Raw genomic sequence first — 12,008 nt, forward strand, 5'->3', positions numbered from 1 at the left:
TTCCAAAGCCAGGAGCCTAGAGCCTCTTATGGGTCTCCCACATGGATGCAGGGTCCCCAGACTTTGGGCCATCTTCTAGTGCTTTCTCAGGCCACAAGCGCTGAGCTGGATGGGAAGCAGAGCAGCTGGGACACAAACAGTGCTCCTGTGCAATCCTGTCAAGGATTTAGCCACTGACCCATCACACCTGGCCTGGCCCCGTGATGGTTAATTTTGTATGTCAAGTTTTGGGGGGATATTTCTGAGAATATGCTTTTGACAGTGAACCTAGGGGCAGTCTAAGTAGGTTGTCCACCATATATGATACGGGACTTTCATTTGATCAAAGGCCCTAATACAGAAAACCAACAGCCTCCTCTTCTAAGAGAAATTCCAGCAGACTGCCTTATAACCTGGAACTGCACCATTATCAGTTCTTCCTTGCTCACACTTCACATTGCTGGAGAATCCTAGTACAGACACCTGCTGTGATTACATAAAACAATGTTCCTCGTGTCCCGATGGTCTTGCTTAGCAGCCCCCGAATGTTTCAGGTTTGTACTTACGAGGCCTCATCTGCCACTGAGCGCCAGCTGTGGTCAGGCAACATTCCCATCACTGAGCAGCCCACACCCACTGACCCTCCTAAACTCTGTGTGCAAGCAGAGCCCCTTCCAAGGGCTTCTTTCCTGGAGTACCTTCCCGATCCGGGTGATTTAAGTTCTCTTTAACATCCTCTTAACAACTAATATCAGTCAAATTAATGGTATCTCCTGGCAGGACCCTAAATAATGAGTAGTCATTGTTGTATTTCTGATGTTTTAGCTTGAACTTTCTTGGAAGTTTTCTATTGCTGCTAAGGTTTATTTGAAAGGCAGTTGAGAGACACAGCTCTTCCCACCTGGTGCTTTACCTTCCAAGCAGCTGCACTGGCCAGGCTGGGCAGGCCGAAGCCAGGAACTCAGAGCTCCAGCGGGGTCTCCAACTCGGGCAGCAGGTGTCCAACCCCTCGGACCATCTGCTGCCACTTTCCTAGGTGCATTAATAACAAATCAACTTAAGCTTTTTTGGAAATTATTTCTAATAAAGATTCATAATCGGCATAGTCTTTCAATGACTGTATCAGTTCATCCAGTTGATCATCTCCTTGCATGAAAGTTTCAAGATCATGTATTGATTTGTTTATTCTATGATCTGTGACTCGATTTTGTGGAAAATTGTATGTTCTTATTTTCTCTGATCTTCCTTTAGTTCCAACCTATTCAGACAAAAACAGACGGGAGATGCAGTTAGAATCAAGGTAACAAACTTGTAAGGTTAACTAATTTAAAAATTAAAGCCTTCACTTACAGCGCAAGTCTTTACGCTAGAATCATGTTTTAAACATTCTGAGTCCTCCAACAATATGACAACATGATACAGAAAAAAATATGGGCCTTTAAATCAGATTTACATATGAATTCTGTCTTTTGCCAACTTGCTCTACTGTAAACTCTCCCCATCTGTAAGATACAGATAATATTAGAGTGAGGGTACATGCGCAGTGCCCGGCAAGCAGCTGAAATGTACCCTTCAGTGCTGCGAAATACTATCGTCAATGAGTGGTGACAAGGTAGTGAATTTTCCTTAATGAAGAATTCCTAAAGGGCTCTACAGTTAGTTCAGCAGAAACCAGGAGGAAAGTCTCACAGAATTTGAAAATATTAAAACTGAATGGGGGAATGAGAACATCTTTTGTAGTAACTGCAGTAAAATATGGGGGGAAAAAAAAAGACTCTCTGAATATAGAAAATAGGTCAGACCTGTAAGACAAGCAATACTCTTGGTTGAGCTACTTTTCTTGTTTCATTATTCCAACACACAACAATTGAATTATCTAACAATATTTTTAACCCTACAAGCATTTTAAAAATTAATATCCTTTCTTTCTTTAAGAGGCAGTCACCCCCGGCAGTGCGCAGGGCCACGGCCGACCCAGAGGCTGGGGCCTGTCGGGGGCAGCACTCGTACCTGGATCTTGCGGGCGCTGTAGCGTTTACTCGTCTCTTCTTCTAGACGCGCACTGTAGAGCTTCGCACGCAACTTTTTCATGGCCATCTCTCTGTTTTTCAGTTGAGATCTCTCTTGCTGGCATTCAGAAACAATACCTGAATATTGTTGAGAATTAAAGAATTTTAATAGGAAAATCTTCTTTCTTTATTAAGGAATACTTCTTTTCCATCTCATCCTTTTTCTTCTTCCTTTATGAAGAAAGAAAAAGAAAACGCTAACCTAAAAGGAACACTATAAATAGCAACTTACAGTTTATTGAAAACTGGAGTTTAAGCTATAGCACGGTTTTGCACACTGAAGGCATACACACTAAAGAATAAATTGAATAACTATATGTAGAAACTAAGGTACAGAAAACTTAAAAATCCTTAAGATTTCCATTTTTCCTCCATTCTTGTTTAAAATTCTATCATGTAAACACCCTAAAACTAAAAAAATATAATTTTTCCAAACTATAAAACCATATATTTACTCATTTTTATTTCAAAGGCAGATTTACAGAGAGATTAGGAGAGAGATCTTCCATCTTCTGGCTCACAAACCAAATGGCCACAGAGCTGAAGTCAGGAGCAAGAGCTTCCTCTAGACCTCGCACGTGGGCGCAGAGCCCCACGGACTCAGGCCATTTCCCACTGCCTTCCCAGGCACACCGACAGCGAGGCTCATCGCAAGTGGAACAGCGAGCACTCAAGCCAGCATCCATATGCGATGCACCAGCACAGTACAGACTTAACAAGATATACCTTGGAAGGGACCCCATGTTTCCATATTTAAGACAACAAAAACCATGTCAATCGCCACTCCCACCACTGATAGTTAATAGCGATTAGACCTACTTAAGCTGGTGACAGCCAAAGATCCTGTGTTCTTTCTGACAACCAAGGACTGCCATGAATGTGCTATTTCATTATTTGATTTTTAAAAATTTATTTTACTCAAGAATTAAAGACAGAGAGTGCTTCCAGCCACTAGTTCACTCCCCTAATGGCTGCAACTGCCAGAGCCAAGCCAGTCTGAAGCTGGCAGCCAGAAGATTCTTCATTCACTGATTCACTCCCCACGCAACCACAATGGACAGAGCTGAGTCGATCTGAGGCCAGGAGCCAGGAACCTCTTGTGGGTCTCCCACTTGGGTGCAGGGTCCCAAGACTTTGGGCTATCCTCAACTGCTTTCCTAGGCCACAGGCAGGAAGCTAGATTGGAAGTGGAGCAGCTGGCATACAAATTGGTGTCCATATGGGATCCTGGTGCATGCAAGGTAAGGATTGCACCAGGCCCAGAGAGCAAATTCTTAAAAAGTAAAAATAAAAATAAAAATAAAAATAAAAATAAAAATAAAAATAAAAATAAAAATAAAAATAAAAAGGCTAATTCTTTCCCTTTCCTTTTTTCCTAAATAGTCCATGTTTTCCTTTTCTCCCAAAAAGCTAAGAGCCAGTGTGCATTCTTGACTAAAAACAAGACAACTGCACTGCTTACTAACAGGTTGCCTTCAAGGACTAACTCCACACCTTCTCTTAAGGTCACTCTGGGAAATTTCCTTGGGCTTGCATCCTTCCCTCTTCCTGGCTTTGCAATTGCCAAGGGAAAACCAGTAAGAATTCCAAACTTTGAGCCCAGAGCAATGGCTCAATAACTAAATAACTTTCCAAGAACCAGGATACCATATGAGTGCCAGTTCATGTTCTGGCTGCTCTACTTCCGATCCAGCTCTCTGCCTGTGGCCCGGGAAAGCAGTCGAGGATGGCTCAAAGCCTTGGGACCCTGTACCCACATAAGAGACCTGGAAGAAGCTCCTGGCTCCAGGATTTGGATTGGCTCAGCTCCGGCCACTGCGGCCATTTGGGGATTGAACTAACAGACAGAAGATCTTCTCCTCTCTGTATATATGATCTGCCTTTTCAGTAAAAATAAAATCTTAAAAAAAAATCCAAACTTTAGACCAAGTGCTTCACAATAAATCATAACAGTGTGGTATAAAGGAGCAATCTCCCTGGAACACCATTCAAGTCATTCACAAATTTCCCTTCAGTGTCTCAAGTGGAACCACAGTGGGGCCCACCTGTAGGAAGATGAACTATTCGCACGGCACTGTCGGTGGTATTCACGTGCTGGCCCCCAGCGCCGCTGGCTCGCTTTGTATCGATTCTTAAATCTTTAGGATTGATGACCAGGTTAATCTATACGTAACAAGAAAAGCTGAGATTTTTAAAAATTACATATACCAACTTTATAAAGGCAAGAACTAATTTAATTATAAATTATAATTCTTTGTCAGAATTCATGTAGGATCTAGATGGCTTAATTTTAAGAACAAAAAAGAAAGCTATGTTGGCATAACTAGAAGATGGGTTTATGCTGTTAAATTTCTACCATGATCAGAGGTAGAATTAAGCAAATGGAGACACAAAGGCAAGAGGTCAAAGGTACAAACTTGATTTGTGAATACACTGGGCTGGGCCCCAACTTTAAGATGACACTCTCCCCTGGCAATCCCCCCCGGAAGCAGTAGACTTAGGAACAGACATCTGCCCAAGCAGGTCAGACACTGGCACACTGGCAATGCACACTAGAGCCTCAGTGTGCAGGTGTCTGAGGAGTGAAACACAGGGCACCTGTCCGTGTCTCTACTTGCAAACAAAACAAACACAAGTAAGATTCTAACAAGTATTAGGTATAAAAAGGGTTTCATGAACAACCATGGACCACTCTGACCCCTCTACTAGCCTGGGAGTAAAAGTCACCATTCCCTCGGCCTTTCTTGACTTGTCACATGACATCCTCCTGCAGCCATCTGAAGAATTAAATGATGCAAGGATTCAGTCTCCCATCTTTTACTAAAAACTCCGATCTCCAACGATGCCTAAACCAAGTGCCCGTAACTAGGATGGCTTCTGCTGTTTATTCCACTTCACTCTCTCATGTAACTGGTTTGGCTTCAAAGGAAAATTACAGAAAAGGCCTCCATTAACTCAATTATACAGTCAAACAGTACTGTCTCCCAAAACTTAATAGAAACTCCTCAAATCAGTCATACTTCACTATGGAAACCAAGAAGGATTTCCTATCATTTTTCAGAGGGCAAACTAAGCAAAACAAAACTTTTCAGACTTATTTGTTTATCTGAAAGTTCAGCAACAGACAGGAACATGCAGGGAGAGAGAAATCTTCCATCTGCTACACACTTCACAGATGAGCACATCAGCCAGGTTTAGGCCAGGCCAGAACCAGGATCCAGCAGCTCCACCAGTGTCCCGTGGGTGACAGGAGTCAAGTGACGGGGCCTAGTTCCCTGCCTGCGCAGGTGCAACAGCAGGGAGTTGGCTTCAAAGCAGAGTAACTCACATGTGATGCTGGCAAGTGACAAGTGGCAGCCTAACCCCCATGGCAGCCCCAAGAGAACTTCCAAACAAAGTTACGATATAAATGTAGATCAAACCTGCTTTCTGAGAATAAGTAACACAGGAATGCCATAAAAGTACGTATGCATTCTAACGTGACTGAGTTATGAAGCAGCAGCTGCTTTACAGTTGTTCAAACAGTTTTGGCTTTAATAGATGGCGAACCTGTCACATCAAGCCAAGTCCCCATAAAATAAACCAGTCCTTATTGAAATGGGTTAATATTTCACCAGATGGTCTTACAATGTCTATGTTAGTGGTACAGAAAAACTAGTACACAGATAATGCAAAACTGGGTTAGTTTTAAACCCTCCATTATTGCCATCTATTATAAACTTGTACTTTTAGAACAGGGCAGGTTCTCAAAGGCAGTTCAGAATCTGTGAGGAAGACCAAGTACAAAATGAGATACTCGATTTAGTGACCTCTGAGTGTCACTGTAGGTCAGAGTGCAGTCGTAAGGCGGGCCGTGCCTCACCTCGGTGGGCTGGGGCAGAATGGCCACGGTCATCGTGCTGGTGTGGATGCGGCCCTGCCTCTCTGTCTTGGGAACCCTCTGTACTCGGTGAACCCCTCCTTCGTACTTCAGGTGCCTGTAGGCCTCTGGGCCTCCGATGCTGGCGGACGCGTGTCTAAGGCCTCCTGGAAAATACCAGAATTGAATCCTTTCACTGTCCTTCCAATTTATAAACATCTGACCACCATATCTACTATCTTCCAAGTATTTTCTAAAAATCCTAAAATAATACTTAAAAACTTCAATAGTGCTATGACATTCAGTGTTTTTATTAACTTGCAATGACTTAAACTAAAAGTTATTCTGCTAATGAAATGACACTAGTAACATCTAACAGATCACTTTTAAAGACCATCAGTCATGTGATTAGCCTGCTAAATTACTATGTTACATTTTCTTGGCTTACATTTTATTAATTTTCATTTGAAAGTTAGAGTTACACAGGAAACAGGCAAGGTTCACTCCCCAAATGCCCACGACGCCAAAGCTGGGCAGATCTGATGCTGGGAGCCAGGAGCCTCCCTCGGCTCTCCCACATGGTATAGGTGCCCAAGGACAAAAGCCATCCTCCACTGCTCTCCCAGGCCACAAGTAGGGAGCCGGATGGGAACGACAGCAGCCAGGTCTCGAACCAGTGCCCATATGGGATGCAGTGAGGCAGGCTGAAGCCACAGCATCGGACTATCCATCACCATTAAAAGCTGTTTCACAATTGACATATTTGGGACACTTAAAACTATTAAGTAAATGATGGGCATAAAAATCCTTAAGCATCCTTACAAGTCCGGCCGTAAATAAAGCCTACCCATGATCTTACATGTTCCTTTCCTAGGACACGGGTAAAAATGGTCCACACTTTATCAAAGCAAAGCGAACAGTTTACTGACCTATTTCACTTGGGAAATAGTCGAGGGTTTCAAAATGCCATCTTTTAAACGCCGCGTACTTCTGATACATATCAAACATCTCTGAAGTAAACAACATTGCTTCCTGACCCCCAACTCCTGCAGTTACTTCCAGGATCAAGTCATTTTCATCTGCTTCTTCGGAGGGAACCAAAAGCACAATGATCTGTAAAGAGAAACACATCCCTTCTCTGTGACTGAGAACTTTCCAAAAAGAAGCTAAGTGATTCCATACAGAACTCTCAAAGTTTTCTAAGCAAATAACCTTGCCGACAGCTGTTCACCTGCTTGCCAATTAGAACCGTATGCTATATGTCTTCAAGAAACTGTTAATCTTACACTACATTATAAAGGAAGTAATATTCAGCTAAAATTTACAGGCTTGTTTTTCTTTTTCCTTGCAATCACTGTGTGTTTGCTAGCAGCTCACTGTCCAGTTAGTAAGCACGAAGTGCTTGCGGATACTAGTATATTTGTGTACAGAGCACAGAAGACTCAACTCTCTCCTCCCCAAGTTTAAGGCCCAGCATGGCGAAAACAGGAAAGCCTCAAATTCCATTGTATTTGATAAGCTTGATTAAACAGAAGAAAATGTTGGTTTGGGAACCTGAAAGGACCGTATGGATGATCTGGTCCAATTCTCTCACTTCACATGTAAAGTTAATTCCAGTTGAGAGCTTGAACGGCTTGCTAAGCTGTTACTGGAAGGGCTGGCGTCACAATGCCCCAGGCCAGTGTTCTTCCCATCACGACACCACACGTCACACTCAAGCACACACTATTAGGGGCCGGCAACATGGCACGCTGGGCTAAGCTTCTGTCTGTGGTATCAGGATCCCAGATGGGTGCCGGCTTGTGCCCCGGCTGCTCCACTTGTCCTTTCAGCTCCCTGCCTGTGGCCTGGGAAAGCAGCAGAGGATGGCTCCAAGCCTTGGGCCCCTGGTCCCACATGTGAGACTGGGAGGACATTCCAGGTCCAGGTTTTTGGCTTTGAGTCAGCTTAGATCTGGCTGTTGCAGTAACTCAGAGTGAACCATGGATGTAAGAGAAATCCTGTCTCGTCTTTACCCTCCTCTCTATAGCTCTGCCTTGCAAAGAAAAGCAAAATAGATCTTACAAAACAAGCATGTACCATTAAGGGACTCTGGGATAAAAACTTGCGATTAGGTCCACCAGTTCCAGCTACCAACACATACCAGTTTGTCAGTATAAGCAGGATATCCCGCTGAGCAGTCCATTTCAGCTCTGTACTTGATCTTGGCCAAAAGGCCGAGAAGTGATCCATTTCAATTCTTAACTCTGGGAAGTGCTGCTAACCCACGGCTAACAGTTCCATCTTATGGTGTCAGATGAAATTTGGGCAGTAAACCAGCAGATGGAAGAACTACTTCACCTTCTCTCTGTAAGTCTGCCTTGCAAATAAAAAAGTAACTAAATCTTAAAAAAAAGTTACAATTTATGTCAGTTCTATTTTAATAAAGCTGGAAAAAAAGTTTACTCTAAACAGTGCTGATCTAGTTGCTTCTGGGCCGGCTTTCACACAGCGAAGGCCGCGGGAGGAGGCTCTGTCTGCAGGTACCGTACCTGCTGCTTGAGCTGCAGTATTTCTTTTTGACACAAAGTTATCTCATTCTCGGCAAGTTTCCTTAAGTCTTCATTCTCATCTGAGGGGAAAAGGCAACAATCAATGCTTCCATGAACTGCCAGGATTTCAGAGGAACAGCTGTACTGCCGGTGTCACTACTGGGGAATTAAACTGCCTTTAATAGCCATTCATTAAAATTAGCACTGTATACATTAGTTTCCACAAGCACTTAGAATGTATGAGTGAAACTAAAGCAAATCTGCAGGAAAATTTAAAGAACCTGGTTAAACTTCTTTATAATTTATAATGTTTTCATTGTTTCAGCAAGCCCTTAGTGTTAAGTGGGTATTTACCTAAAATATTAGATTTCATATACTGGTTACACAATATTGTTATAAAGTATACCCACCCCGACCACGGCTTTACCCCTACGACTGCTTTGTTTTGAATTCTCAGTGTAAACTTACAAAATACACTTCTTCATTTCTCTACCTAAGGCAATGTGCATACAGAAATACAGAAAGGCTGTATCAGTCCCAGCATCAGACTCGGAAACACCTAGTTTCATGTCTGTGAGTAAAGGCTGGTGGCGACTGGCAGCCCAGCTCGGGAGCTCCGGCGTGGCGAGTCACGGGCAGCTCCGGCGTGGTGAGCCTCGGGCAGCTCCAATGTGGCGAGCCTTGGGCAGCCCCGGCGTGGCGAGTCACGGGCAGCGATGCCATTCTATCTTTGTTTCCTTACAGACTGTCTACCAACATGAGGACTACCCACCCACTCCCTGCCTATTCTGTCCTCATACCTTCTTCCTCCAAATATTTATGGTTTCTCTATTCAAAAAAGCCTTTCCACTCCTTGATGTAACTGTTGCCATCCTTTCTCCCACCCAAATTTACAGAGATAAAATACCTTCTTTATCATTTCTATTAACTGTAAAATTCTGAACTTGTAACTGAATTTCATGATCTATTAGAATGCTTTTATTATTGAAACAGTTGTTGACAACGCTGCTGAAGCCAAGCACCTCTTTCACTGGGTGCTGAAAAGATGCCCTCTCCGCTTCTGCAGAGCCAGGGGCTCCCAAGGGCTCAGTGCCCACTGCTCAATGCCCTCCGCGGCGGCACTCATCGGCTTGGCTTGCCACTTGAAGCCGCCCACCGTTGCCTGAGCTCACAGCTCTCTCCTCTGCTATCCCTCAAGCCTTTCAGCCTTGCCAGTCATGTCTGGCTGGATCTAGCAATATTCCGCAAGTCTTCTCATCTATTTCCGAGGGTTTCACTTAGCAGGTATTCGTGCTGTCATGACTTAACTTATCTCCAATGTCAGTGGGGTTTTCTTCCTAGACAAGTATAGAGATCTTCATCAGAACACCACTCTGACATGGACTTTTAATTCAGCTGTTCAACACAAAGCTCCTCCCTTCCCCTCCCCTTTTTCTGAGTGAGGTGGCTTTATAGCAGGTGCCAGAGCTGTAGGGGTCCCTAGGAGCTGGCATTGGGGCCGTTCTCACCAAAGGTGGGTACCATGTTGACAAAGAGTCCGCTGTACTGCATCTGCACCTGGCATGGCCCGTCTTCTGCCTGGCCACCTTGGGAGTTGACCTTGTGCCTTCGCCAACGGGGGCCAGAGACCCCAGAACCACTCCCCAGCACGCTCAGTGCCTGCACCCACATGGGGTCAGGACGGCCTCACCCCCAAGGGCATGCCATGAGCACCTGGTCCTCCAGGGCGATGCCCTCCAGGGAGGCCACAGATGCCTTGATCTGGGTGACCATGTCCTGACCAGTCACCTCGAGGCTGTGGACCAACAGCTGCACGTCTGACCGGCGACACCTCCTCTCCACTGCCACTAAGATGCGTAGAGCTCCTCTTCATGGTAAATGTCACCATCTCTGTCGTTCATGTGTGGGAGCCAGAAGCCTCGGGGCTCTCCTGGACTTCAGACCCTTCATCCGTCCCAGGACACATACATCCCACGTGCTGTTCCTCAGGTCTCCGCTTACTGCTCCCTCTCCTCCGTGGGGACCCACACTCTCTGCACTGGCCTCTCGGCCAGCAGGCGCTCCGGAGAGCACCCCAATTCATCCTCAGCAATCACCCCCACAGGAAGTTTTCTTCAAAAAGGATGTCACTTCTCTGTTCCAAGCATGCCCACTTCCCACTACCTATAACAATAAACGCAAATTCTTGGTCTTGTTAGGCCCGAGGCTTTCCGCGACCCCATCAGCTCCCACAGCTGTTTGGTGCTCCTGCACAGCTGGCTTCCTTTTCTCCGGCCTCTGTCAACGGCTTCGGAACCTCCTGGCAATCCCCTGCCTCCCTTTCCAGGCCCACTTCAATGCCAGTTTTTGCTGCCAACACTATGCACTTTATGGAACACACTTAAGTAAATTCATTCACTTATACGTTTATAGAACTTCTTAAAAACTTCTCACCAGGCTGCAACTTCTGACAAGCAGTTCTATATACACATATACATATATATATATACACACACATATACCTTATAATTTATGCCACATATATGTGTGTATACATTTATACTTCTCATAATACATATACAATAGTATGTGTGTATGCACACATACTTTTGATAATTATTATGGTATGAGACGCAGTTAAGAACCCAAGATTTGCTGAGTGACACTGTCCATTGCTTTTGAATGGAGTTGCATATTGTTGGCAACAATTTTCCCACACCTTAACCCTTAAATCCATCTGGCATGCGTGCCGGCTTAAGCTACACCACAAATGCAATTTCCCCCACCCCTCCCCAGAACTTCTCCAGGCGTGCACCTGTTCTGATCCAGCGTGTAACTTACACGCCCCTTAATGAAGTGCCCTGCCTTCTCCCTTCAATGTCCCCATCCCGGGCTGACACCTGCCCTGCCTGAGAGCGACCTTCCCGGCTCACAAAACTCTGTGGCTCGGTCCCGTTTGCAATTGCCACCCTTACCAAACGGTTCCGACGGCTCACCCCACACTCCCCACTTTAGCCCTTACCCCCCAGACCCAAGCCCCTCACCGCGCAGCAGGGCCTCGGTCTCCCGCAGCTCCCGCTCCTTGGCGCTTAGCAGCCGGGCGACCGCCGCCACCTGGGGCCTACTACCCAGCCCCGGGGAGCCAGCTCCGGCCTGGCGCTCCAGGAAGGACCGCAGGGGCCCGTCCGGGGCGAACAGCTCCTCCACCGCCGCGGCCCGGCCGCTGACCAGCCGGCGAGGAGGGACCAGGGCCGGGAAGCCGCACATACGCCGGGCAGCCGCCCATACGCAGCGGATCCGCATGGCCAGGGAGCCCTGGCCGCCGGACCGGGACGCGGCCGGAAGTCAGGCACGCCACTGCCTCGGAGACTGGCACGAGAGCTGGCCAACCACGCGCCGCTCTTCACGGGCTCCCCGAGGACGTAGGCGGGACTTCCGTGTGAGCGTGAGAGTGCTGCCTGGTGAGGGGGCGCGGTCCAGGGGCCGGGGCGGGGCCTAGGTCTGCTGGGGCGGGGTCTGGGGCTGCCGGGGCGGGGCCTAGAAGGGCGGGGCCTGGGGCTGCCGGGGCGGGGCCTAGAAGGGCGGGGCGGG

General features: G+C 46.3%; 1 protein-coding gene across 3 annotated transcripts; it reads right to left on the bottom strand.

Annotated features, from left to right (window-relative positions):
* Positions 1–226: 226 nt before the first annotated feature.
* On the bottom strand, positions 227–11,720 carry LOC121168033 (peptide chain release factor 1-like, mitochondrial). Of its 3 annotated transcripts, none has more exons than XM_040997796.1 (7): positions 11,462–11,720; positions 8,439–8,518; positions 6,945–7,020; positions 5,911–6,074; positions 4,094–4,211; positions 1,990–2,126; positions 227–1,237 (listed from the first exon to the last, which is right to left on the bottom strand). In XM_040997796.1, the coding sequence occupies exons 1-7, from the start codon at positions 11,718–11,720 to the stop codon at positions 1,037–1,039; spliced, it is 1,035 nt and encodes a 344-aa protein (XP_040853730.1). In that variant the 3' UTR covers positions 227–1,036. The 3 variants fall into 3 exon arrangements, with proteins under 3 accessions (XP_040853730.1, XP_040853729.1, XP_040853731.1); XM_040997795.1 differs by having other exon boundaries at positions 6,837–7,020; XM_040997797.1 differs by lacking the exons at positions 227–1,237; positions 1,990–2,126 and having other exon boundaries at positions 4,120–4,230; positions 6,837–7,020.
* Between the last annotated feature and the right edge of the window lie 288 nt (positions 11,721–12,008).

Source organism: Ochotona curzoniae, unplaced genomic scaffold, assembly GCF_017591425.1.
Source record: "Ochotona curzoniae isolate NIBS_2020 unplaced genomic scaffold, NIBS_Ocur_1.0 patch46, whole genome shotgun sequence".
NCBI lineage: Eukaryota > Metazoa > Chordata > Mammalia > Lagomorpha > Ochotonidae > Ochotona > Ochotona curzoniae.